At 44.2% G+C, this 27,126-nt stretch overlaps 1 protein-coding gene across 1 annotated transcript in view; it reads left to right on the top strand.

The window, feature by feature from the left end:
* The window catches only part of LOC138265628 (glycine receptor subunit alpha-4), a 500,430-nt gene that overhangs the window by 149,790 nt on the left and 323,514 nt on the right, over positions 1-27,126 (top strand). The window contains exon 3 of the mRNA XM_069213515.1: positions 7,339-7,562. Coding sequence (XP_069069616.1) covers positions 7,339-7,562 — 224 coding nt within the window. The remainder of the gene's footprint in view (positions 1-7,338; positions 7,563-27,126) is intronic.

Genomic DNA, 27,126 nt, shown 5'->3' with positions numbered 1-27,126 from the left:
GAAACAGTAAGTAACTGACCCCGAAGAAGTTGAAGGATTTGAGGTGGGTCAAAGTCAAAAAAATTTGACTTCTCCAACAGAAGCCACAGGTACCTCAAGTCAAAATCCTGCAGAACTAAAAGAAGCTGAAAGTTCAATGCTGAAAAGAGCATTGACCAAGGGTCCACTGAAAGGATATAAGTGGCTGAACTCACAAATCAAGATAAATGAAGCAATTACAGTGACAACAATTGAAGAAGAAATAGACACATCAAGAAGAGAAGATTTGAGTGATGCAGAGTTTAATGGAGATCGAAGATGGAAAAGAAAGTGAATTGCAAGTAGAAGGTATGCAGGTCCTGAATGGGCATATGCAACAACTAGTATTTGGCAGGGTAAATTCTTGTCTTTTTGTTTTGATCACAAAATTCCAGGTCAATATTTTGGCATTTGAAGAAGATCACTGAACTGTAATTTGTGTAAGAGGTGAAACGAAGAAGTGAAGAGAGACAATTGAAATTAATCCAGAAGAGGTATTTGAGAGAAACTAATTTGACAAGCTGCTAAACCGACTGTGACAAGTGCTGATTTTGACAAGTTACCTATTTTTGACAAAGTCCTGGAAAAAGAGACTGAAAGCAGTTAATATTTTGCAAAAGGAAATTTTGTTTTGCTATAGACATAACTTTTAGGTTCTTTCTTCTTTCTAATTCCTCACAGACCATGGGTAACCCCTAACAATCAAATTAGAGAGAGTAGGTATTGTAGATACATAGATATTGGTTGTGAGTGTGAGTCTTATTGAAAAGACTATGGTCAATGATGCTACTTCTTTAAAGACAGCTACTACAGAATTAGACATGTTTAATAGGGATGAGAAATACTTACATTTAGACCATTCACAAGGAAATCTTTCTTCTAATTTCTTCTATCGCTTATTAAATGAGTATGTTAAGATGATGAATGTGAGAGAATGTTAGGTATGCAACCAAGTTCCTTCATCAGTAGAGGAAGGGGTTACTTATCATAGTTTACTACTGAATTAGGGGATAAGTTGATTTCTTTTGCTAAGAAGATTCTATAACCAGGAATATATTCAATATTTTATTTATTTGAACCATGATGTAATATTTTCATTTGTTCCTATAATTAAGTATTGGAGCAGAGTAGCTAAAGAAAATAATATAGAACTAGTGAGAGGTTTCTTTGAGACGAGGTTAACATTTGGGATGGCTTACGCCCACCGCAACAACTTGACATGCTTGCTAACACCAGGAGAAAAGAGCTTCTTAGATCAGACTGAGGAGAAAGGCACTGAAGGAGAAGTTAGAAAAGGCCAAAGAGAAAAGGACATTTCGTATCGACTGTGCATTTAGTGAAATCAAACCAAAAGGGAAATTAGCTTTAGATGCACAACACGTAGGAAAGCTTTGTGTATATAAGCCTACATCTAGAACTGACACATTGTTTGTGGGAACGAGTGAATGTAGACATGTGTTCCTTTTCCAGAGTAAATAGACTTGTATGTTAAATGGAAAAGACACGGTAATTCCAGGGGTTTCTAACATCTGTGGACCAAATGCGTATTACCATCTTCCAAGAGGATGGTATGGCACATGTTGCTTGGGGATAGTCTTCAAGGGTTGTATCATGCTAAACCAAAGAGAGAATATTATTCTGGTATAGTTGGAGATATATTTGGAGCCATGATTCCCTCAGTGGGAGTTATTTTGAATTCAGTGAAAATCCAGAAGTTGTCTAATATTGTTGATAACAAGTTGACTAGTTTTTCAGGAGCAGTGATCCTAATAGATACATAAATGGCTGTGGTAAGATCTATGACTCTTTAGAACCACCTTGCATTAGACATCCTTTAGCAAAAGAGGGCGGAGTTTAAAAATTGGTGAAAATATAACATTGTTGCACTTTCATTCCGGACAACACTAAGAAAGTTAAAAGCCTTATTAACAATTTTACTAATATCAGCTCTGATTTAACTGAATTGAAAGAGCCTGGAGTTTGGAAAAAGGTTGGCAAAGGTTTTGCTTCTGTGGGAAATTGGCAGGGCAACCTAGGGAAAGTTTAATTTTGAACATAATACAGATAATAATAATGATTGTGATTTGTACAATTGGAGCATGGGGGATTTATAAATTGTATCCTGTGATTAAAATGAAGAAATTGAAACATGATTAGAGGAAGGAAGAAATCAAAATGGAGAAATACTTTAGAGAAAATTCGAAGAAGGAAAGAAGAATTAAAAGTTATAGTCAAACCAAATTTTAGATGAACAAACATTTTGTATGGAATGATGTAAAGTGTGATGACATATTAATCAGGAGAAGGATTGTGAAAGCTGAATTAATTACTAATGATTTTCATTTATTAATAATTCAGAATTTGCATGGAAGTAAGCTAATGTAGAAAAATAATGTGTGACTTGGAAAATGTGCCCACTTGAGTGGCCGCCATAACTACGTAACTGATTTAGTGAAAGCATATTATTATTAGTTATTGTGCACATGTAGAAAAATAAATGTATTATTGTGTCACATTAATGGATTTATATTATGTAACTGATTTATTAACTTTAGGCCATAAGTTGGCAAAGTTTGGGCCTAGTTGCAAAGACTTATGTTAAGCTGCAGTGTTTAATAAATGATGGTAAAAATATTACCAGACTAAAAAAATTAATGCTTCATTGTCCATGCTGTGCTGACCAAACAATTTGCAGATGTCTTCAACTTTCTCATGAGAACTGCTTGTAGAACCATGTTGTACTAGAACGGATTCTATGTTAACTTGATGTGTGAGACTGAATTGTTCCCAGGAATCAACAATGGACTGACTAGAGTATGGATCGCAACAAAGGAGATACTTGACGAGCCTGACAATGGGGACAGGAAAAGAGGAGCCAATCACCAACATATGAAAGACGTTTTAGTTATATCTTAGATTTGGGTTTTAGTTTCCATTGGATCAACTGTAAACGTACGATTTCCTGACCAATGATGATGTGGAAAGATTCGTTAGGAAAGTCTAACTTAGCCTGACTGCAGAGAGAGTTCTGTGACATTATCCCATTCTCTTTCTTTGTGCCTTGTTTTATTCTGTTTGGGGAGCTGAACAGTTTCTGTTGATCTTTCCATATAATCACCCTCATAGAGTAAATTTGTGCTAATGCTGATCCTTTAGCTTGCTAAATTTAAGTGGTTCAGAAGCTTAGAGCCCATCGTGTCTGAACTATTCCTTTCAGTGCCTGTTATCAAAGAGAATCGCAGCTTGCTGATCCCACTGAGGAGAGGTATAACATAATGCTATTGTTGTTGTAGACTTTGGGGGTCATTTTGACCTTGGCGGACGGCGGAGGCCGTCCGCCAAGGTACCGCCGCAGAATGACCGCACCGCGGTCAAAAGACCGCGGCGGCCATTCAGACATTTCCTCTGGGCCGGCGGGCGCTCTCCAAAAGAGCGCCCGCCGGCCCAGAGGAAATGCCCCTGCAACGAGGACGCCGGCTCAGAATTGAGCCGGCGTAGTTGCAGGGGTGCGACGGGTGCAGTTGCACCCGTCGCGTATTTCAGTGTCTGCTTAGCAGACATTGAAATACTTTGCGGGGCCCTCTTACGGGGGCCCCTGCAGCGCCCATGCCATGCCCAGGGGCCCCACGGCACCCCCTACCGCCATCCTGTTCCTGGCGGGAGACCCGCCAGGAACAGGATGGCGGTAGGGGGTGTCAGAATCCCCATGGCTGCGGAGCGTGCTCCGCAGCCATGGAGGATTCACAAGGGCAGTGGTAAACCGGCGGGAGACCGCCGGTTTACCCTTTCTGGCCGCGGCTGAACCGCCGCGGTCAGAATGCCCTCGGGAGCACCGCCAGCCTGTTGGCGGTGCTCCCGTGGTCGGTGACACTGGCGGTCACCGGCCGCCAGGGTCAGAATGACCCCCTTTGTTCCTTAGATTTATAGGTACCAACCGCTATTTTGATAGAGCCATAGTTAGATGTTTTTCAAATTAACTTTGACTGAATTGCTTTTGCATGAAGACCAAACATTCTATTCTAATCAGAGTGTTAGTGAGATATCCTAATGCTGACAAATGTTATTAATTGAAAATGTATCTTGTTCACCTGCTGAAACCAGATGTATGTCATTTCTATTGCGCAGTTATTGTTACTATTGATTTGTACTGTAACTCTTGAATGCTTAATTGTAAATGCTTTAGTTAAATTTAGATTCTTTAGAAGATTTGGTCAGCCAGTGTTATTCATATAAGTTTATCATTTGGTATTGAGACTAATATATGTGATGTTAGCATTGTTAAGATAGGGAAATAAACTTTCTAACTTAAACTAAAAGTGTGGTTATTCATGAAATCTCTTGAAAGTTTTGGAGTGATCCGTCAAGCAGGGCCGAGAAAAAGGGGTGCGTCCCAAAATACTTTTCCCCCATTTTATGTAAATGGTATTTTTCAAATTTCCTAACACAAATACAGCCCAAACCTCTGAACTGAACTACACCAAATTTGGCAGAAAGCTAGCTCTCTGTCCAGAAAACACTCTTTTTGAGATTTGGTGTAAATTTGTTGAGCAGTTTTGGAGCAATTACAGTTTAAAAAATATAGATATATAGGGACTGGAATCCTCCATGGATCCAACTGTCCCTGTGCTGATATCTGATTGGCCACCAACACTTCAAGCAGGAAGTATTGGCAGCCATCTTGGGACTCTGCTTCATCTGAGTCCCAGATTATTATTTTTTTAAATAAGTAAAGTGGCCTGGGTAGGGACAATATGATCCCTGAGCTTTGGTACTGGGGTCCTACAGGGACCCCGCAAGGCTTAAAAAGCATTTTTTTGCAACATTAGAAAAATTCACAGATCCAGATCTGCAGATTTTCCCAACTTTTTCTTTTAAAAAGGGTGTTTTCCTGCCCTTTTCTTTCAATAAGGCCCTGGGTAGGCCAGGTCCACCCTGCGGACTATTTGGGGACTTTAACAAAGGAGTAAGGCATGCGGGGCGCCCCCAGGGCTTCTATTAGCCCCTTGGGCCTTGACCTCCCTGGGGTGATCAGTACAAAAAATGAGGGGGGCTCAAATTCCCCCGCAGCCGTGGAAACCGCCACCTCCCCAGGTTTCAATCAAATACAATGCAGGGGGCTATGCAACCCCCACCGCGCTGGGACCTGCCACCTACCCATAGCATCAATCATATACAATGCAGGGACACCGCAGGGCCTTCCACAGCCCGAGGGACTGACCACCTCCCTGGGGGAGGAGTCAATGATAGCTCTGGGAACTGTCACCCCCCAGAGCCAGCTCTTGCTATGTCACAGGGTGCCCACCCCCAGGACATAGCTGTTTACTCTGACTTGGCAGGAGCTTTGACAGCTCCCACCAAGCCAAAGCGAAACACTACACTTTCTGCTAGTGAGAGCTGTCAAACAGAAAGTTACATTTTCATTGCTCCCACAAGCAGGGAACTGCTTTTTAAAGCTGCTCCCTGCTTGTGGGAGGAGTGCCGGCTCCTGCAGAACACAGGAAGCCAGCTAGGACTGGGGGGGGGGCTTTCAGGCTGCCTTAGAGGTCATGTCAATCTCTCTTCCATCCCATAAAGGGAAGGAAGAGAGAGAGATTCTTATTGCAATAGTCTCTCCATACAATGAGTTCAAAGAGTCAGACTAGCAAGATGTTTGGAAAAATATGTTATTGTTATATTTGGGTGCAGTGCAGAACAGAGTCACTTCTGGCCTAATGGTCAAAGTCTTGTGCTGTACTGAGTAGGCTGAAGGCTCAAATCCTAGTATCGCTTGGCAGTGTGTCTGTTTCTTTTCTAGTATGCCCACTGTTAAACGTTCCTAGTGATGGAAAATTGAAGTCTTTTTTCCCTCAAAATATGTGGGTTAAAAGTCATAGGTAAGTCTGGACATTGGTCAATAAGGAGTCACCTCTGGCCTACTGGTTTAGGTCTCACACATGCACACCTTGCTTAAGAGTTCTAGTCTATGTGACTCCGTGGTGATTTCCTGCTTGAGTTGCTTTTCAATTATAAATATTGAAATTACATACTAAAAGGTGAACTCGCTGTTTTTAATTGACAAAAACATTTTTCTTTTCAATTTGTTCAGAAATATTTCATTCAAAGAATATCATTAACCAAAGCCTAAATTGTTCTCTCTCTCTCATTCTCTCACTCTCTCTCTCAGGGTTGGGTGGTTAAGTAGGGGGTTTGGCAGCAGTGACTTTCCGCAGGTTGGGTGGTTATAAGTGGTTTGCCACAGGTCCTGTGGTGAACCGTCACTGCACATAGCCAAAGTCCATGCCCAGCGGTAGGGGGTTAGCATATAGAAATTAAAAAAATTTATTTGCATTAAAAAAAACCTGGAAATTCACTGAAAAAAACAACGGTTGCAGAGACTTTATAGTTATGAAATATTTTTTTTTTAAAACATAGAAATTCATATAAAAAAACAAAGGTTACAGGGACATTATAGTGAGGCTCACATTTTAAACATACAAAACCATAGAAATTCACATCTTCAAGTCAGATTTATCTCAAGGATCTATAATTCGTGCCTTAAGGTAACTATAACTTGCACCCTCGACCTTGCACTCCTAATTACCCCAGACATTATGACACTCATGACATCTTTGATAACATCATTGATAAATTCAATGTAATATTTGCAGTAAAAGTTTTGACAAAAAAACTGCACGGTGGGGTCACAAGTTATAGTTCCCTTATTGCAAGAGCTATATGTACTTGAGATAACTCTAACTATAACATGTGAATTTCTATGGCTTTGGAATGCACACCCACTGACATGCATGCATAGTCATGTATGAGTGCGCACAGACACACACATAAATGCTTACACCCATGCACATTACCTCATTGTACCTGTTTTTATGGACTGGTCAGGGGTAGTGCATTAACCTTTAATGTTCATTTCTGTAAAGGCAGACTAATCTGTTCAGTCAGTCTCTCTCTCTCTATCAGGAACATCTTAAGGATTGTGGGGGCCCTGGGCCAAAGTGTTTTGGGTGCTACTGTTCAGAACAGCTTTGAATGTATGATCCTATTTAAAACCTTTCCTGCCCTCTTTGGCCAGATCACAGAGAGTGCACGGACACTCATGTCCAAATTCTCAATGTGTTTACATCTAATATTCAGGGACAGCCTTGTGTGTTTTCAATATTGTGACTCAGCAGTGGCTCACTTACTGAAAATAATCTCTGTGACACTCATGCTCACTCACTGCCAGTGACATTGCTAGAGGGATGATATTGCACGGTTCCAAAAACACAAGAGCTGTCCTGGCTTTGACATGTGTGTGATGCTCATGTTTCTTTATCATCCCAGGATTACAGGGTAAATGTCTTCCTGCGGCAGCAGTGGAATGACCCCCGGCTCGCATACAGGGAGTACCCCGATGACTCTCTCGACCTCGACCCTTCCATGCTGGACTCAATCTGGAAACCGGACTTGTTCTTTGCCAACGAGAAGGGAGCAAACTTTCATGAAGTCACCACGGACAACAAGCTGCTCCGGATCTTCAAGAATGGCAATGTGCTGTACAGCATCAGGTACTGGCTGAGTATGGGGAGAGGGAGGGAAAAGGGGTGAATGGAACCTAACAAGGAGAGGGGGGAACCACTGCTTAACATACTCATTGACATGCAATGCTTGTTTCAATCACGTTCGCTCTTTATGAGGAAACATTCTACTGTGTCTAAACCCTTTTTATTCATTAGGACATCCCTAAACATTAGTTCTGAGCTGCGTTTACTGGCAGACTTCCCGCATAGCTTCACCCAGGCAAGAGTTTAATCAAATTCAAAGGTCAGCGCAGTTATGATTTTAAACATTAGCCAAGGATATTCTTTATGCATGTGTTATAAACGTGAAAGTACTTTTTGAAGCATTTCTTGGCACAACCATTCAAAAACATTTCTTATCTTCACTAAATCTTTGTGATGAAGGCGAGGCTGGAAGGAAGCGGTTGTTTTTTCCCTTTAAATGTATATGACAAAAGACTTATGCCACAAGCCTACAACAATAAAAACTAGGCCACGAACATCGAAGTTGAAGGTGTGTAAAGTGACCATATCTTCAGCCATTTCCATTACCCTTTGTCAAAGTGCCCATTTTGTAGTTAAAAGCAAGTCCATAGGTTTATTAGAGCATTCCCTGGGAAGTGGTACAGGACATCGTATGGCAAATTATAAAATAAGAAGTCAAATTAAGATGTATGCATGTGTTCAAAATGAGGGTTTAGCGAGTCTTTGTTTGCTAACTAGAATTATGATTGAAGTCAATGAAGTCATGGTTAGAAACTTTAAACCAACGTTTAACCTGAATCATGTAGAGATTCAATCCCACACTAAAAATGGCTGATCAAACTAATAAAAGTTCCCTCAAAGTAACTCAGACCAATTTTAGCCATGTTTAACCATGAGCAAATATTGAGCGCTCTAGAAAAGTTCGGCACCGCCAACTTTTACTGTCTACATGCCATGATAATACCTCACCGCAGTGGTCAAAGCCAATCATGCAGAAGGAAGCGAGGGAAGACCTTAGACACAGGGACATGAAAGACCATGAGTAGTAAAGATGACCCATTGTAATCAGTGTCTTACTTCTCCATTACACGCCTTTGTCCCAATCATTAAATCTCAATACAGTTAGAGCTTAGGTGTGCACACATTAGTATATCTAAATCCCACGCCTAGCTATAGAGCATGGCAGTATTGTTCATAACAGTAGACATAGGAGCACCCAAGGACTGAGAATAACTCAATACTGTGTACAATAGTGAGGGAGCGAGTTGGAGTTCTGATGTTGGGCGCTAGACAGAGGACTCAGAAGGGTCTTTACCGAGTGTTGGTTAGGTGTTTCCTCGATTGGTGAGTATGTTATTCCTTTTTTTATTTGCAGGAGTGAATGTTAAATTGTTAAAAATGTGAATAGAAATGGTGTTCCAGATTCATAGTGCAATAATGGAGAATAACTTGTTTCTGAATTCCTCTACTTTGCACTTCTTGATTCTACATTTTTTCCAGCCTTGATTCCTTCTGTTATGTTGACCGTCTGAACTGGTAGCTTTTCTAGTAAGTCAAAAGATTTTATCCTGCTTTTTTGTATGCAATGCCAAAAAAGGTTGAAGCTGATTCAGACCTGAAGTGGCTGTCACTGCAGTTCCTTGAGGGTCTTCTGGTATCTTGCTATGATTAGCATACAGTTGTATTTGATCAGGCATGCTGGTGCTGGTGCCTTTTCCAGAAGCGGTTGAAAGGCAGAACCTGTATATGTGGCTGGAACTGAGAGTGGGTGAACAATATCCTCATGGAAAGAGTTGAGTATATGGCATATATCTTCAAAATGAATTTCTAAAAGAGGATAACACATTTCCAAAACTAGTTTGAGGGAATAATCAAAAACACAAGAAAAAGAGACCTGAAATGAAAAAGGGGGGTGCGGGTAATGAAGGGGGTGAGAAATACTAATGTTTTGAGCTAAGGTAAAGGTTTTAATATATGGCAAACCATTGCATTACTGTGGTGTATTCAGGAATAAACGTACTGTGTTATAGGTTGAGGAAGATATTGTTGGAAATTGAGCTATTAGTTGTGTGGCCATCACAGGCAATAGATCCATAATTGTCTTCAGTGGGAATCAAACACCCCATTGTAGTGCTTGACTCTCATAGGGTAGATGACATGGAGCAGTCCAAGGCCTACTCAAGGGAGGTGGTGTGGGCTAGTAATCACCAGTCACTGGCACATATTAACAGCACTCAATATATGTTTGTCCATTCAGTACTTTTCTTTAGAAAAAGGAGACTACGTGATAAGTTAACTATGAATGCCCAAGTGGATAAATTAGCACGAACAAGCATCATCACCTTAAAGACTCTACAACGCATCTTACCCCACCTCGGATTTCCACACAAGGTGCAAGCTACTATCTCGCTCGTACTATCCAAACTGGATTATGCCAATGGCCTCTACCATGGATCATTTCTATCTATTATGAAAAAACTACAACGTATTCATAACTCCGCAGCCAGGCTACTATGACACGTAAAGCCGCAAGCCCACATCTTCTCTGCCTTGAGAGCACTACACTGGTTACCTGTTGCCAGAAGATGCACTTTCAAGCTGCTTTGTATCACCCACAAAGCTATACATGGAAGAGGACTACTTTTTATCAGAAACAAAATAACCAAATACATCCAACAAAGAAACCTCCGCTCAAGATTGGCACCCCGCCTTACAACACCACCACACAAGAAAAAGACTATAGGTGGTACATCCTTCTCCATTCAAGCAGCCAAACTATGGAATTCATTACCCCCAACTATAAGAGCCACAGATAACTTTCTTGTCTTCAGAAAACTACTCAAGAGTTGGCTCTTTCCTTCATACCCACCATATTCAAACAACTATGGACTGCAGATGACTATGTTGATAAATATTTTTTCTGATTATGTGTATATTTCTAGTTATGTATAGTTCCATAAAAAATATGTATAGCTACTATGTCATAACAATAAAATACACACACACTCTTAAAACCTTTTTGACTAAATATATTTACCCATGATTCTAATATTGTATGTACTTATATGTGTGCATATGTGTGTGTATTCATGTGTGTATGTGTGTGTGTGTATATATATATATATATATATATATATATATATATATATATATATGTGTATGTTCTGTGCTTGGCATGTTTGTGGGTCATTGCAGGGCTCCTGGGTGGGTTGTTATATTAGATATCTATGAATCCCTGCTCTCATCTTATCACACTTATCTAGCCATCATCATATGTCATGTCTCTATCAATCTATCCTCCTTTCCCACTCTGACTCATCCCAAATCCATTCTACTACTTCCATCTCCTAAATAACTCTGCTTAAGCTCTTCCCTCCGCTTCCACATCTAACTCACCAAACCTCACTCTACTACCATGACCTTCCAAACAACCCTACTAAATTCGCCCTCATTTATCTAACCCTGCTCCTACGATCTCCCTAACCCTTCCATACACTCTTCCCTCCTACATCCCCTTTTACTCATCCTAAGCCTTTGGGATGAGTAAATGAGGGATATACTCCCAATTAACACTTCTGGATTTCTTTCCTCCTCCAACCCATTCATTACTCCAGTCAATCTAACTAACAAACTCTCATATCTGCGGCTCAAATTAACTCATAATAATAATAATAATAATAAAACTGTACTCATATTTCCTGATACTAATCCATCACTAATTCTAATTCTTGTTGGGTTCCAGAGTAACGCGCTACTCACCGAAAAGCTCTTTGATGCCTCGTCAGGGGTAGTAAGCGCTATATAAATACTATTACAATTACAATTACAATAATTTACAAAAACATACATTGGCAAATGGAACATACCATACATGATATTTTGTGATCATGGGTGACCCCTTGAGAAGTCACACAAACATCAACTGAGTTTCAACAGTTATTTTATAATACAACACATTTTGTGATTATGCTGAACCAATAAAATATACACAATCATTATGATAACCTAATAGAACATGAATCATCGAAAAACCTTGTGTTTGTGTATTTGGCATTAAAATGTAATGATATAAATAGCCTCTTCAGGGCATGATAGTAATAAAAGTAATGTGTTGCAAAAAAGGGTGTGTGGCAATCTTCGTTCTGCTGGCAGAGCTAACTGAGTTTTTGCCACTTTGCGCTCGAAGTGGAGCGCGGAGTGCCAAAAACTCAGTTAGGTCAGCTAGTTAGCAAAGCTCGCCGTGTGCACACTGCAGCCTATTTATGGGCCACACAGGGCAAGCGGAGACAGTCTGCGCTTTCCCTGAGCAGCCCATAACTGGGCTGCAATGCGCACTCTCGGCCTGACGGCGTAACACCATGGAGCTACTGCTGACACCAGTTCGAGATCCTCCACGCCACCCTCTGCCAGCAGCGGGGCTGGGCCCGAGAGCAGGGGGTAGAGGGCAGACGGAGGTAGAGCGCCTGGCCACTGGCAATGAGCACCTAGGTGAGTTCTCATTCTTTAATTTTTTTCTTCTGTGAGCACTTGTGCTCAGGAAGCCTGAAACTGCAGCTTTCGCTGCCTATGGCCCTGGCCCAACTTCAGGCCAGGGCAGTAGGCAAGCCTCTTGTACACAGGGCAGGCCAGTGCACAAGAGGCCTGGCCAGCATATGATGCCTACGGGCCTGGCCTGAATTCAGGACAGGGCCATGGGCAGTGAAAGAAAGCAGCCATTTCAGGCCTCTTGTGCACCAGCCTGCCCCGTGTGCAGTGCAGAATTCCACAGAGTTTGAAATCAACTATGCAGAATTCGGCGAGTGGAAATCCCTGAAATCTGCTCAGGCCTAATTGCAATCATACATGTATCCCCTAAAGGGTTTAACCACATGAACAGTGCATTTATACAGTTTTATGCCCTCCAGGCCTTCTGGGGTGTTACAATATACAAGGCCTCTAGAGGACAAAACACTTTCAGGTTCCGAGCAAAAGCTTGAGCCATGGGAGAGCTTGAAATAACACTGAAATCCAGGGTAGGTGGTAATCTCCTCCCTCCCCCCATCGCCCTTTGGGAAAATGTGTTGCTGAGTAAATTGGATTCTGCTCCTATCCTCCTGGACCACTACAAGCAGAGATATGAGCACAAATGTACGTGAAATAAAATGTCCGGCAAAGCATTATGGGGCGAGTTTCCAAAAAGCAGTGAATATTTGAAGAGCAGCTCACCTGCTGTGCCGTGGAGAGCCACAGTGATATTTTCCGTTTTGTTTTTGTTCTCTTTCCAAGCAGCCTCTCACTGAATTTTCTTTTTTGTGTGTTTTGGGGTGCCTGGTCCCACCCACGCAACTCAGGGGCTGTCCTCAGTGGAGGGCAGCTCGGGAACCCCCCACAGCTGCCCTCACAGGCTCCCCTAATCTGCAGAATGATTGTGTGCTGTTACAGGAGCCAGCAGCCTGCAATTAGGTCTGCCCACTCCAGTGGGCAGACATGCATCCTGTGTGGCCTCGTCACACGCCCCCAAGAAACAGGACATGGGGAGAAGGGAGAGTGGACCATGTGGGGGAGTGTGTCAGCACTCCCCTCCCCCTTTTCATTCATAACGGAGCACAGGGATGGGGTCCTGGGCCCCTCGCACCTTCTGTGGGGGAGCGCAATAGCGCTCCCCCCATTGATGGAACTCCAGGGAAGCACAAACGTTCTTCTCTGCATCACTGTATCACTTGGGGGACTGATGGTGGGATCCCCTCCTCAGAATGCATCTGGGGTATGGAGTCCTTGGGTGAGGTAGAAGAGTGACAAGGGGGCATGCCCTCTCCCTCAACTTGGTGAGCCCCATCTTATCTGTGCTGTCCCCTGGACCCTGGTCCACTCCTGGGGAAATGACGAGTACAGCAGCAGAGCCTTATGCTCTTTGAGGGAGGAAAAATAAATCAAATGTCAGGAAGCTTTAGAATGTCATAACTCTGGCCTAGATAGGTAGATTTGGATGATTCTGAGCTCATCCAAATTCTTATAGCTAGCTATATCTACCAGGGGCAATTGCAGCATCCTTCCTCTCCTCCAAAACAGTGCAGTCCTCAAAAGTCTGGTCCTCCTGGAGTCCTGCACCAGTTCTCCTTTGGTGCTTTGTTGATGGGTGTAAAAGAGTCCAGGGCTTATCCCAGGTGATCCTCAGAAGTGTAAGGGGACCAGCCTCGCTGGCCCTTTAGGAGACCCACAGGTCCTGGGTCCTAAGTGGAGGTCAGTTCAATCCACAAGCTGAATTGGTTTTCTCAGGAACTGAAACAACTAAAAAAAGAATTGCAAGATCAAAGAAAGGAAATGGAGAAATAATTATGATATGGCCAAGAAACGAATCTATAGAGCCTCTGTAAAAAAAAACTATATATATATATATATATATATATATATATATATATATACATATATTAGTATGCCATACAAAGAACCCAAATGAATGATTTTGCCACTAGGATCAGTTCTGCTTGAAATTCTACAAAAGAGAATCCTTGCTAAAAGTTAACTCTATAGGGATGGGTCTAGACCACACAGAAGAGCTCTGTGAGCTATTGGCATCACACTCGTAGAAAAAGTGAGCAGCAGCTCAGATTCTCTGACATCGAGTGTGAAGGATAATGTGGAAGTGGAGAGTGGCACCAAGACTCAGGGAAGTAGCTAGTGTGGCCTAATCAATTACTTCAGGCACACCTCTGGAACCGGCCTCCATAGACATTTTATTGAAGGGTGATGATGTAATAATGTCTGCATTGACAGATCTTTATAATTTGTCACTGAAGACCCAGCAGGTCCCACCTGAATGGAAGCATGCTGTCATCCACCCCTTAGTTAAGAAAACTTCATTAGATCCTGAAGCAGTGGAGAATTACAAACCCACGTCTTTACTTGCTGGGCCGAGTAAGATCTTGGAGAAGATTATTAACCCCTTCACTGCCAGGCCTTTTCCCTCTCAGGTGGCAAGCCTTTTTTTTGCTGTTTGGGGAAGTTCCTGCTTAGGCCCTCATAACTGTTTGTCCACATAAGCTACCCACACCAAATTTGTGACCTTTTTTTCCAACATCATAGGGATTCTTAAGGTACCCAGAATTTGTGGGTCCCCCTGAAGGAGACCAAGAAATTAGCCAAAATACAGTGAAAATTGAGGGTTTTTTTTCAAAATGGGAAAAAGGGCTGCAGAAGAATGCTTGTTTTTTTCCCCTGAAAATGGCATCAACAAAGGGTTTACAGTGCTAAAATCACCATCATCGAAGCATTCAGGAACAGGCAGACTTGAATCAGAAAACCTCATTTTCCAACATAATTTTGGGATTTTACAGAGACATACCCCATTTTCACTAGTTTTTGTGCTTTTGGCCTCCTTCCAGTTAGTGACAGAAATGGGTGTGAGACCAATGCTGGATCCCAGAAAGCTTACCATTTCTGAAAAGTAGAAACAATTCTGAATTCAGCAAGCAATTTGTGTAGATCCTACAAGGGTTTCCCACAGAAAATAACAGCTGAAATAAAAAATATTGAAATTGAGGTGAAAAAAGCAATTTTTCTCCACGTTTTACTCTGTAACTTTTTCCTGCGTTGTCAGATTTTTTAAAGCGATATACTGTTATGTCTGCTGGACTCTTCTGGTTGCAGGGCTATTTAGGGCTTGTAGGTTCATCAAGAACCCTAGGTACCCAGAGCCAATAAATGAGCTGCACCTTGCAATGGGTATTCATTCTATGCCGAGTATACAGCAATTAATTTGCTCAAATATAAAGAGTGAGAAATAGGTATCAAGAAAACCTTTGTATTTCCAAAATGGGCACAAGATAAGGTGATGAGAAGCAGTGGTTATTTGCACATCTCTGAATTCCGGGGTGCCCATACTAGCATATTACAGGCATTTCTCAAATAGACATCTTGTTTACACACTGTCTTACGCTGGAAGGAAAAAATGGAGAGAAAAATAAGGGGCAATAACACTTGTTCTTCTATTCTGTGTTCCTCCAAGAGTCCGAATAAAAATGATACCTCACTTGTGTAGGTAGGCCTAATGCCCACGACAGGAAACGCAACATGGACACATCACATTTTTACATTGAAATCTGACTTGTTTTTTGCAAAGTGCCTAGTGGTGGATTTTGGCCTCTAGTTCAGCCGGCACCTAGGGAAACCTACCAAACCTGCACATTTTTTAAAACTAGGCACATAGAGGAAGCCAAGATGGGGTGACATGTGGGGCTCTCACCAGGTTCTGTTACCCAGAATCCTTGCAAATCTCACAACGTGGCCAAAAAACACTTTTTCCTCATATTTCGGTGACAGAAAGTTCTGGAATCTGAGAGGAGCCACAAATTTCCACCCAGCATTACCCCAAGCCTCCCGATAAAAATGGTACCTCACTTGTGTGGGTAGGCCTAGTGCCCGCAAAAGGAAATGCCCCGGAACACTATCTGGACACATCAAAATGATCAAATACAAAGCTACCTGTTTTTGCAGGGGGGGACCTGCATTTTTGGTCCTGGGCTCAGCAGCCATCTCGGGAAACATAACAAACCCAGACATTTCTGAAAACTAGACACCGGAGGGAGTCCATGGAGGTGTGACTTGCGTGGATCCCCCATTGTTTTCTTACCCCGAATCCTCGGCAAACCTCAAATTTAGCTAAAAAAACAAATTTTTCCCTCATTTCTGTGTGGGATCACCGCACCGGGACAAATTTCCTATCACCCAATGTTCCTCTCAGTCTCCGGGTAAAAATAATACCTCACTTGTGTAGATGGGCTAGGTGCCCGTGACAGGAAAGAGCCAAAAACATGTAGAAATTGAGGGGGAACCAAAGCAGGTCCAAAAGGGCAGTTAAAAAAAAAAAAATTAGGCTGACAAGTGCAGCAGAATTTTTATTGGTATAGATGAAACAATGCTGGGTGGTAGGAATTTTGCGGATTCCTGCAGATTCCGGAAGGTTACACCACAAAAATATTGGAAACATTTGTGATTTCCATCAAAATTGGAGGTTTGCAGGGCATTTTGGGTAAGAAAATTGTGCGGGGTGCATGTGAAGCACACCACCCTGAAATCACCCAGATGTTTAGCTTTGAGATGTGTATAGGTCTTGTAGATTTTTCTACATGGCAACGTCACAAAGTCCAAAAAGTGCAGCCCTCACCATTTCAAGTGGGACAATTTTGAGAGTTAGCCAAGCTCTCATGGCCCAAATGTAAAACCAAAACCCAAAATAATCAATTGTCCTCTTGCTTGCCGTGGTATAAGATGTTTTAGTGTGTGGGGGGAGAGCTGAAAGATAGTTACCCCAGTCAGTTGGGGTGGTGGCAGAACCAGGCCCATACTGGTTGGTAGCCACCCCCCACTATTTTGTTTTTAAATTCCCTGGCATCTAGTAGACTTTCTGTCCCCCCCGGGTGTGGATCGGGGGTGATTGCCCCATCTGCCCACTAGTGAGCAAAACAACTTTGGCCCCATATGAGTGCCGCTTTTGACACGGTATCCTATGCTATTCTCCTCCAACACCTGGAAGGAATAGGGATCACTGGGAGTGCATTAAGATGGCTTGCTTCCTTTTTAAGTGAACGAGGCTTCCAAGGAAATGAGGGGTGATGTAACTGCACCACTCAGCAGCTGAGATGTGGAGTCCCTCGAGGCTCATCATTAAGCCCCACACTCTTCAATCCCGTTATCAGACATCATTGGTGCCTTTGGGTTTTCATTAGTGTTTTATGCAGAAGACGCAATTCTGATAGTCACGCTGTCCCATGACACCTTTACAACAGCAACAAAACTCAACAACAGTCTGAGCAAGGTGGCGGAATGGATGGCGGCAGGTGCCTACATTTAAATGGAGAGAAAACTGAGGTGATGGTGATAGGTAATAACCCATCCCTCTGACAACAAATCAGCTTTTCCCACTGAGTTTGGGGAGCATCCATTACCCAAAGAAGAGGTATATAGCCTGGGATTCACCTTAGATAAACAGCTCTCCGTGGCTTTCAGGCCAACAAGATTTCTAGCACCTGCTTTGGTCTTTAGAGAGCACTCAGAAAAACTCTGAAGTGGCTCCCGATGGATTCCAGAAGAATTGGGATCCAGGGCTAATACTATCTCGCTTGGATTATGGCAACTCAGTTTATTTAGGCAACCCTATGGTGGTGATAAGGAAACCTCAATGTATCCAAAATGCCGCAATGCAGATTCTTTTAGGGATTTGAAAATCACAATCAGTGGGAGAAGCACTAAGAATTTTGCACTGGTTGCCCATGAGTCCGGTTTAAGGCGCTTTGCATGGATCATCATGAAAAATATAAACAGGGCTCTAAAATTATTCACCAATTGATCAAATCCTATCTACCAAGCTGGGCCCTTGGATCTGGCACACAGGATCTTTTAACGATACCTAGAGAAAAAAGATCCAGGTGTGGCGACTGTTCATTTTCCGATCTTGTATCCAGGCTGTGGAATTCTTTTCCACTCCAGTTGACAGGCGAAAATTATTGGTTGTGCTTTAGGAAACAGCTAAAATGCTACCTCTTTCTGTAATGTGCTGTGCCTGTTTTCTCACTGCTTTCCACGAGCGCTGCGAAGCCCAGTTTTGGTTAACCACCTACTTTATAAATCAGGTGTAATGTAATGTAACGGCAGTCCTAGGGCCCAGCATAAAAGTTGGTAGAAAATCTGCAGGCAAGAGAGAGTCTTTCTCTTGTGCAAGAGTTTATAAAGGGGAGAGGAAGATTACAAATGACAGACATGCCTAGTCAATCTTGGAGTGACACATTACCTCTCCACCCCCTTCCAAACATTCCTGCACAGCATTTTGGGACAAACCACAATGGAGTCACCCAAGAGCCACTGGTCACATCAGCACCTAGGGTCTCAGCTCCTCCCCTGGCTGACATCACTGTCAGCCCCCGGTGGGCTGGCTCCAGTTGTCTGGGCACTCTTCTTTGTTCAGTGGACTTGGGCAGGCCCATCCCTGGTGTAGTGTGACAGCTAAGTGATTGATACAGATAATTCTGCCACACATCTTTCCTCCTCAGGAGCTAGTTGAAATACTGCAAGTAGCTCATTTTGTGTGTAAAGCCTTTGTTCCTGCTGTTGGAGAAAATATAATTACTGGGCATAGCAGGGTGACACAAGGCCTGGACTCTGATCCTAAGCTGAGGAAAAAATGGAAACTCTGAATGACCTATAAGATATACAGTTATTATTTTGGAAGTTACAAATTTGATTTTCTCGCACAGGTTACACTCCAATTCAAGATGTCAATGACCTCTGTAGGCCAAGGGGAAGTGAAACTACTTTCTAAGGCAGTTCCCTCAATATGTGCAGAATGGGGTGCCACTAGAGTTAAAACAGTAAAGCTCACTGATTTTCCCTGATAGTGCCCTGATAAGGCCTCCCATTTAAATACCTGATCCTGCAGAGACCCCATTGGGCCCAGCTACCTGTGCACAGTTACCGGGCTATGCACAACAGTAGTCTCTCATTCGCAGCCCGCACATATGTGCAGATGTGTGGGCACACATGTTCACGTGTAACTAGCCAAGTGCCCCTTACCCTTGCTGCGTTGCAGCATCCTTATCTTAAAAGGTGTACACTGGCAGTAAACATGGGCAGTCTGTTTGCCATGTGATTACCGTGGGTGAGACACTGCTAGTGAGACTCACCTACAGTAAAAAGTCCAAAAAACAGGTGATCACACATGCAAAAATTCTGGGTGTCCTGCAGGTGCAGAACCCAGTGCAACACTTTCAACCTCCATCTGAAAGTAGGGAAGGGATAGCCATCACTCATGGGTACTCTTACCTATTCAACGGTAACAAATGGCAATCGGTTCTGAACAGACAGACGATTTGCCAGCTGTCTGCTACCACTAAAAGCTTCCACTAGCCCTCCTATGCTAAGAACACACACCTAACCATGTGGCTGCAGATCAGATGCATCTAGGAGACTAGCTGTGATAGGGCTGTTCTGACTATCTGGTCATACCATATTTTTTGCTTTTGGATCACCCAGTTTTTGACCTTTTGCCATGAGGGAGTCTCATAGTCTGGGACTCATCCACAGTAACCTCTTGGTAAAATGGACTGCACATGTTTACCGCTGATGCTGCCTTGCTAAGATGAGGCTGTGGCGACGCAGCAAGGGTACGAGACCTAGGGCTGGTTACACATGGACACTTGTGCGCATGCATGTGTACCTGTGTGCCGAATGTGCGATGAAGCCTCCTGTTGTGTACAACCCAAGAACTGCGCCCAGGTAGCCTGGTGCAGAAGGGACAATGCAGAGTGGGTGGTGAGCTGGAGTAGGCCTTATGATCTGGGTGTACTCATGTAAGAGGTAGTCAGTGTGCATTACTGTTTTGACTATAGTGGCACTCTAATATATTCCAACGGGAAAGGCTGCTCTAGGGCGCAACTCTAGTTTCTTAGGATCCAAAGACTCCAGAGTCTCACCAATGTACACTGTAACCTGCATGAAAAGCACACTGCGGGAGGTTACAAAAGCATACTTGTACTGCTTATAGATGACCCAGAACTTTAATCTTTCTCTGACTCATCAAAGGATCAGAGCCCAGGCATTTATGACTCAACTATGCTGGATCAATTGCTGTTCTCTCCAACTGCAGAAACAGGGCTGTGCATCAATCGTCATCCCATGCCAAGAGCCAAGCCAGCCACAGACGATTCAGTGAGAAGGGGCTCCTTGGAGAAATTGCTGGTGGAGTCCCTGACAGGAATGTCAGGGAGGAGGGGAGCTGAGGACCTAAGAGCACATGTGGCAACTTATTCCTGGACAACGTCATTTTTAGCTATCCCAGAAGACTGTGCAGGAAGATTGGGACAGGGGCGGAGAGGTGATGTGGCACATCAGGATAGGCAAGAAGCGCAACACTGCTGGATACCTCCGCTCCCACTTAAATGGTCTTGCACAGGAAAGATAACACTCTCTTGGGTGGGCTTTTCTGCAGACCACTGTGATTGAAGACAGGCATCATGAACAACTGAAAGGAAGAACCCCCTTGGGCAAAGACTCTCTCCTGATTGACCCCAGACCCAGTAGGGCACACCCAGGATCAGGTAAGCTGGTCCCCTTAGTCCCTCTATGGACCAGTTGAGGTAAAGACTGGGCCTCTGCACAAGGAGTGTGCACTACCCAGAGAGAGCCCCATGTGAAAGGCAGGGAGTCAGTGACAATGTCTCCCTACCAAGTTTGGGGGCTTTGATGCCAGGAGGCCTGAAGAAAGAGCTCCTGGTGGCAACAGCTCACCACCAGGAGCAAAAAGACACCAAAACTTCCAGATTGGCCCAATGGGCCATCTGATGCAAAGATTGGTGGCCTTTGACCCCTGGGAAGGACCAGTGATGAAGTGTGTGGAGCACTGACACCTATTTCAGCTATGCCCTTGGGGTGGGTCAGAGTCCTGGGGCTATACCCAAGAAAAGAAACCGCTGGAGAGCACTGTCACACATCTCCTGGCAAAGAGAAGATGGGCACAAGTAAGGGACATTGCACTCTCTTGCTTCCAAAGGAGAGGGGGCCTGGACCCCATCCTAGGGCCCCACAGCAAACCAAAGTCAGGAAGCACCAGCTCCCTCCCCGTGAAGTTAGGGTGCACCGTCACGCTTGCTGCAAAGCTGCCCAGGGGCACCGGGCCCCATCCCAGGGCCCTGACGAGAGTCAAAATAGGGGGAACGCTGTCACGTCTCCCGCACAGGTGAAGGGGGAGCCTAGGACTCCATCCCTGGTCCCCGATAGCTGGGAGAGAGGGGAGTGCTGCCGCACTCCCCCATTAAACCAGCCTGGCCTCAGCACCACAGACATGGATCCAGCGGGCAGACTCCAGTGAAGAGCTGGCTCCTGATGCAGGACATGATGGTGCTGGCTGAGGGGGGGCGACGGCAAGAGCAGCCGGGGGCGGACTCCCTGTGCTGGTCTCCAATGTTGGTGAAGGCCGCTGGGTGTCCAGGTGGACCGGACACCCCCAACATAAAGGAACCGCACAGCACAAGGCCGCAAGAGAAACAATGTCAACCAACAAGGAAAATCAGAGCGGCTCTCCCTGGCACAGCAGGAGAGCCACTGCTCAAGTATGTACGCTTGTGGAGGAGCGCCCCAAAATGCCTTGCGAGGCTCATGGAATTGCCCAACACAGTCCCTTGTTTTGGCATTGTGGTAACCCCAGGAGGGCGAGGTCACTGCCAAAATGATTTCCAAGTGCAGGGGGAGGGTGCTGCAGAAGGAGTGAAGCCTGCCCCCAAGAAAGTTCCAAATACCTCCACACTCAGTTTCAGGGGACTTGAAAAGGATCACCCCCTCAAGGGTACCAATGTGTTTTCAAGCTCTGTCCCAGCTGGCACTTTTGTTTCAAGGTGATAGAACTGCACCCTCTAGGGGTGAAGGGCTGTAATTACATGTGTTTTTACAGAAAAGGAGTCTTTAGGGACTATGGTTAAAGTGCACTATTGGCTGCAGTGTTGTGCCTAATGATGTGCCATGTGAAGTGTCATATGGAAAGGAACATCCAGGGGTGAAATATGCTATTGGCCAACTGTGAATAACCAAGTGATGACCACCCCTTTGAACTATGCCCACATCTATGATGTGGGTACCTGTTGTAGCCTGTTAGAAATGAGGCACTTGTTGGGAATCAGTTTGCACTCTGTCCAAGCAGGGACCCTCACTCTAGTCAGGGATAGGGGGATACACAGCTCAGATAAACCCTGCTCACCCTCTTGGTAGCTTGGCACAAGCAGTTAGGCTTATCTCAGAGGCAATGTGTAAAGTATTTGTACCAATACACAGAGTAACACAGTGAAAACACAACAAAAGCACTCAACGCCAGTTTAGAAAAAAAGGCAATAATTGTCTGAGTGCAACCAGTCCAAAACAACAAAAATCCAACGTACACAAGAAAAGATACACATTTTCAAAGATCAAACTTCAATAAATCGCTTAGAAACACAATAGCTGCAACTTGGGTTATCACAACATTATTGACGGAGTTGTTCCTAACAATCCATCACCACTTACAAGCAGGGTGGTGCCGGTCATGGAGTTGCACAGACCCCCAGGTTCAGTACCTTTGGCAAACGAGGAAACAATCCAGTGCATGGTGTCGCTGGATCCGTTGCGGTGTCAGTTTTTTACTGCAGGGGAGGAGATGCGGCGTTGGTGCGAGGCATCAGTTCCTGACGATCTGGCAGAGTCAATGAATCCGATGGGTCAAGACGCATTGGGCAACCTCACGGGGTCGTGGTCACGCCACAGGGCTACAGACGTGGTGCCGGAGTCAGGTGTTATGGACGTCAGTGACACAGCACTCGGGACTCAGGGAGTCGCAGAACTTTAGCAAGGCTGCAGCATCGCTGGGACTTCAGTATTGGTTTTGGTCTTCGCACTCCAGCGGGGACTCCAGGCTTTGTGAGTCATGCTACGGCGCCAGTTCTGGAGTCGACTGAAGTCGGGTGTCTGGATCGTCTTATTTTCTCACTAGAACTCACTTCCAAGTGCCAGTTACAGGTTTGGCACCACTTGGCAAGTCAGGGTCCTCAGCAGGAGTACACAGGTGCAGGAAGGTGAAGTTGTTGATGTCCCTGAGACTTCTTAACAGGAGGCAAGCTCAGTCCAAGTCCTTCGAGAAACTTCATAAACAGGATTTTAGAAAGCAAAGTCCAGTCCTTTCCCTCTTAAGGCAGAAGTAGCATCAGGCCAGCACATCAAAGCAACAGGCAGAGTAGCAGGTCCTCCTCAAGCATCAAGCTCTTCTCCTTGGCAGAGGTTCCTCTTCATCCAGAAGTAATCTGAAAATCTGGGGTTGTGGGTCCACTGCTTATACTCATTTCTGCCTTTGAAGTAGGCAAACTTCAAAGGAAGGTAAATGTTGTTCAGACACACACCAGGGGGTCGGAGTCTGTATTGTGTGAGGGCAGACCCAGCCCTTTCAGGTGTAAGTGTCAGCTCCTTCCTCCCTACTCTAGCACAGGAGACTCATCAGGATATTCAGAACACTCCTCAGCTCCCTTTGTGTCACTGTCTAAAGGGAATTCACAAACCGGCTAACTGTCAGACTGACCCAGACATGGATTCACAGGCAGGCAGAGGCTCAGAATGGTTAAGCATGAAAATGCCCACTTTCTAAAAGTGACATTTTCAAGCAGGCAATCCAAAAACCAACTCTACCAAAAAACGTATTTTTAAATTGTGAGTTCAGAGATCCCAAACGCCCAATCTCTATCTGCTCCCAATGCGATACTGGACCTAAAATATATTTAAAGGCAGTTCGGAGAGCTATGCATTGCAAAAGTGAAAACCTGATTTAGCAGTCTTTGACTATCAGTACATGTTTTACACACCAGTACATGTTCTACCTTCTAATTGCACTGCACCCTGCCCATGGGGCTACCTAGGGCCTACCCTAGGGGTGACTTACACGTAGTAAAAAGGATGGTTTGGGCCTGGGAAGTGGGTACATTTGCCAGGTCAAATTGGCAGTGCAAGACTGCACACACAGACACTGCAGAGGCAGGCCTGAGGCACATTTGTAGGGTAACTCAAGTGGGTGGCACAATCAGTGCTGCAGGCCCACTAGTAGCATTTGATTTACAGGCCCTGGGCACACGTAGTGCACTTTACTAGGGAAGCACCAGTAAATCAAATGTGCCAATTATGGATAACCAATTTCCAATGTCTTTTAGACAGAGAGCACTTGTACTTTGGCACTGGTTGGCAGTGGTGAAGTGCCCAGAGCATCAAAGTCAACAAAACAAATTACAGCACAGGATCCAAACCACAGGGTCAGAAGCACAAATTACAGGGAAACCAGGTCTAATATAGTCCCTAAACCTATAGAGAAGAATTCTCCTCATACAGGCAGAGTGTGTAGTGCAGGGATTCAAAGGACACTCTCTAGCTTTTAATACTCTAGTGAGGACAATTTGTGTGAAAGCTTACCCCAACATCACATAATTTAAAAAATGCAAGCTGGCCCTAACTAACACAATTCATATGTATTTAACAATGATCAATGCTTTTACATATGTAGGTGGGGAGTTTTCCCTCCCACATCTAGAATTCACCCAACTAAGAAATACTATTTCCTGACGCTGAGCACCAATGTTAGAAATGGGATCTCTAGTTGGCAGAGGTATGCACCCTGTCCAAGTAGGGGCCACACTCCTAGTCAGGGTAATTTGGATACCTAGCCTAAATTGATCTGTGCTCAGCCTCTAGTAGGTTGGCACAGAAAATTAAGGCTTAACTTAAGAGTCAATGTGTAAAGTATTTGTGCAACACTTAAAGTACAGTAACACAGTGAAATCACAACAAAACGATTCCACAGTTTACAAAAATAGAGGATATTTAGCTGAGTAAAACAAGACCAAAACTACAAAAATCCAATAAGTAGAACTCAAGAGATTCATTTTTAAAGAATAAACTGCAATGCCGTGCTTAGAAGTCAATAGCGCTCAAGGGTTACTTGAGGTCATGCTAGACTTGGGTAAATCCAAAGTTCAAGCTGACTGCAAAAGAAAGCAGGCCAGCTACCGGATCTGTGCAGAGCCTGCTGAAAAAGTACCTTGGATAGAGCAAACGTTGCATCGCTGCATCAGTTCTCATTAATGCAGTCAGATATATGCATCATCATTGAGCCTCACAGCTGGGTTCTGTGTTGGCGTCACATCCCTTTTGATGCAGATGAGGTGTTGTCGTCGTGCCTCGTAGTGAAGTCTTCGAATCGGTGGTGCATCGTCATCAAGCCTCACAGTCAGGCCCCGTGTAGTCATCAAATCGGCACTGCGTCAGTGTCAAAGGGTACTGTGGCTGTTCCGAGAGGTACAACAGCCTTGATGGGTCCATTTTCGAAGGAAAAGCAGCTACAGAATCCACTCTCAAGGCCCAGGACTGGATTCACACCTCTTGGCAGGGCCAAACTCACATTGGCAGAGTCCATCAGCTGGAGCAGGGTTGAGGGAAGTCTTTGATGGCCATGAGACTTTCAGAGCAAGGAGCAAGTCCTTGGAGTCACTAGGTTCTGGGGATGAAGAGATGCTGGTTCAGTCCTTCTCACTCCTAGGATAGGAGGGCAGCAAGCAGCAGGGCAGGCTCAGGTGTTTAGCAAAGTCCAGCAAAGTTCAGGTAGAGTGGGAGTCCTTTCAGCAGCACAATAGTCCTTCTTCCTTGCAGGGTATCTTCGGGTCTAATAGCGTACTGATTAGGTAGGTTCAGAAGTCCTGTTCTTATACCCAGCGGTGCCTTTGAAGTCGGGGTGAATTCAAAAATGGTCTTTGAATTGCACAAAGGTTCCCCTTTCCTGCCCTGGCTCCAGATACACTACAGGGGATTATGCAGCTCTTTGTGTGGAAACAGGCACAGCCCTATTCACATATGTGTCAGCTCCTCCCTCCTATCTAGCTCAAGAAGGCCCATCAGCCTGGTGATGGGACATCAGGGTGTAAATGGTACACCTCCGCTCCCTTTGTGTGTGACTGTCTAGAAGGAATGCACAAAGCACGGCTGTCACCAAACCCAGATGTGTATTGGAGGCAGGCAGCAGGTACACAGGGCTTCAAAGTAGAAAAATGCCAACTTCCTGAAAGTGGCATTTTTAAAGTTGTAATCATAAATACAACTTTACCTTTAAAGATGATTTATTATTAAAAGTGCATAGGTACCAAACATGACTGTCCTACCCCTTCTCAAACAGGAATTACACTTAATAAATGTATTAAAAAGTCCCCAGTGCTTTCCTATGAGAGGGGTAGGCCTCACACTAGTGAATAACAAATTTGGGAGTTTTTCACTACCAGGACATTTAACAGTAAGTAGCACATGCCCTGCCTTCCACTTACACAGACCCTATCCTATGTGTTACCTAGGGCCACCTTAGGGGTGTCTTATGTAAAATAAAGGGGGATTTTAAGGCATGGCAAGGAGTTTTAAATACCATATCAACATAGCAGTGAAACTGCACACACGGGCTCTTCAGTGGCAGGCCTGGGACATGTTTAAATGTCTACTTAAGTGGGTGGCACAATCAATCCTGCAGGCCCACTAGTAGCATTTAATATACAGGCCATGGGCACATATAGTGCACTTTACTAGGCACCTACAAGTAAATTAAATATGCCAATTGTGGATACACCAATGTTGTCATGTTTTAGGGGAGTGAGCACATGAAATGGTTAGCAGTGATAAAGTGCCCAGAGTCCTAAAGCCAACAAAAACAGATCAGCCAAAATTAGGCAAAGCAGGCAAAAAGTTTGAGGGAAATCCACCCTACGGCTTTCAGGTCTAACAGATATGTTATAGTAAGGGCAGTGGTAAAGGTATTTGGGCATAGGAATTGTAAGGGAATTAGAGTTTATGCAGGGGTCAAGACTATAGATATAGGTAGATATACCAGCCTATAGATAGGGTAGAGAACAGGAATAAAAAAACATAGTTGCATGAGAAAGAAGAAGGAGCAGTCCAGTGGATCGGAAGGAGGGAAATGAGAGGAATAGAGGATGGTGTGAACTCTTATTAAGATAACAAAGATAGAGCAGGTAGGAGAAAGTAGTGGCCACAGTGATTTCCCCAATAAAATGAATCAAACATT

This window comes from Pleurodeles waltl, chromosome 2_1 (genome assembly GCF_031143425.1).
Source record: "Pleurodeles waltl isolate 20211129_DDA chromosome 2_1, aPleWal1.hap1.20221129, whole genome shotgun sequence".
Classification (NCBI taxonomy): Eukaryota; Metazoa; Chordata; class Amphibia; order Caudata; family Salamandridae; genus Pleurodeles; species Pleurodeles waltl.
Note: the sequence above shows the minus strand (reverse complement) of the source record. Positions and strands in the feature narration are given on the sequence as shown.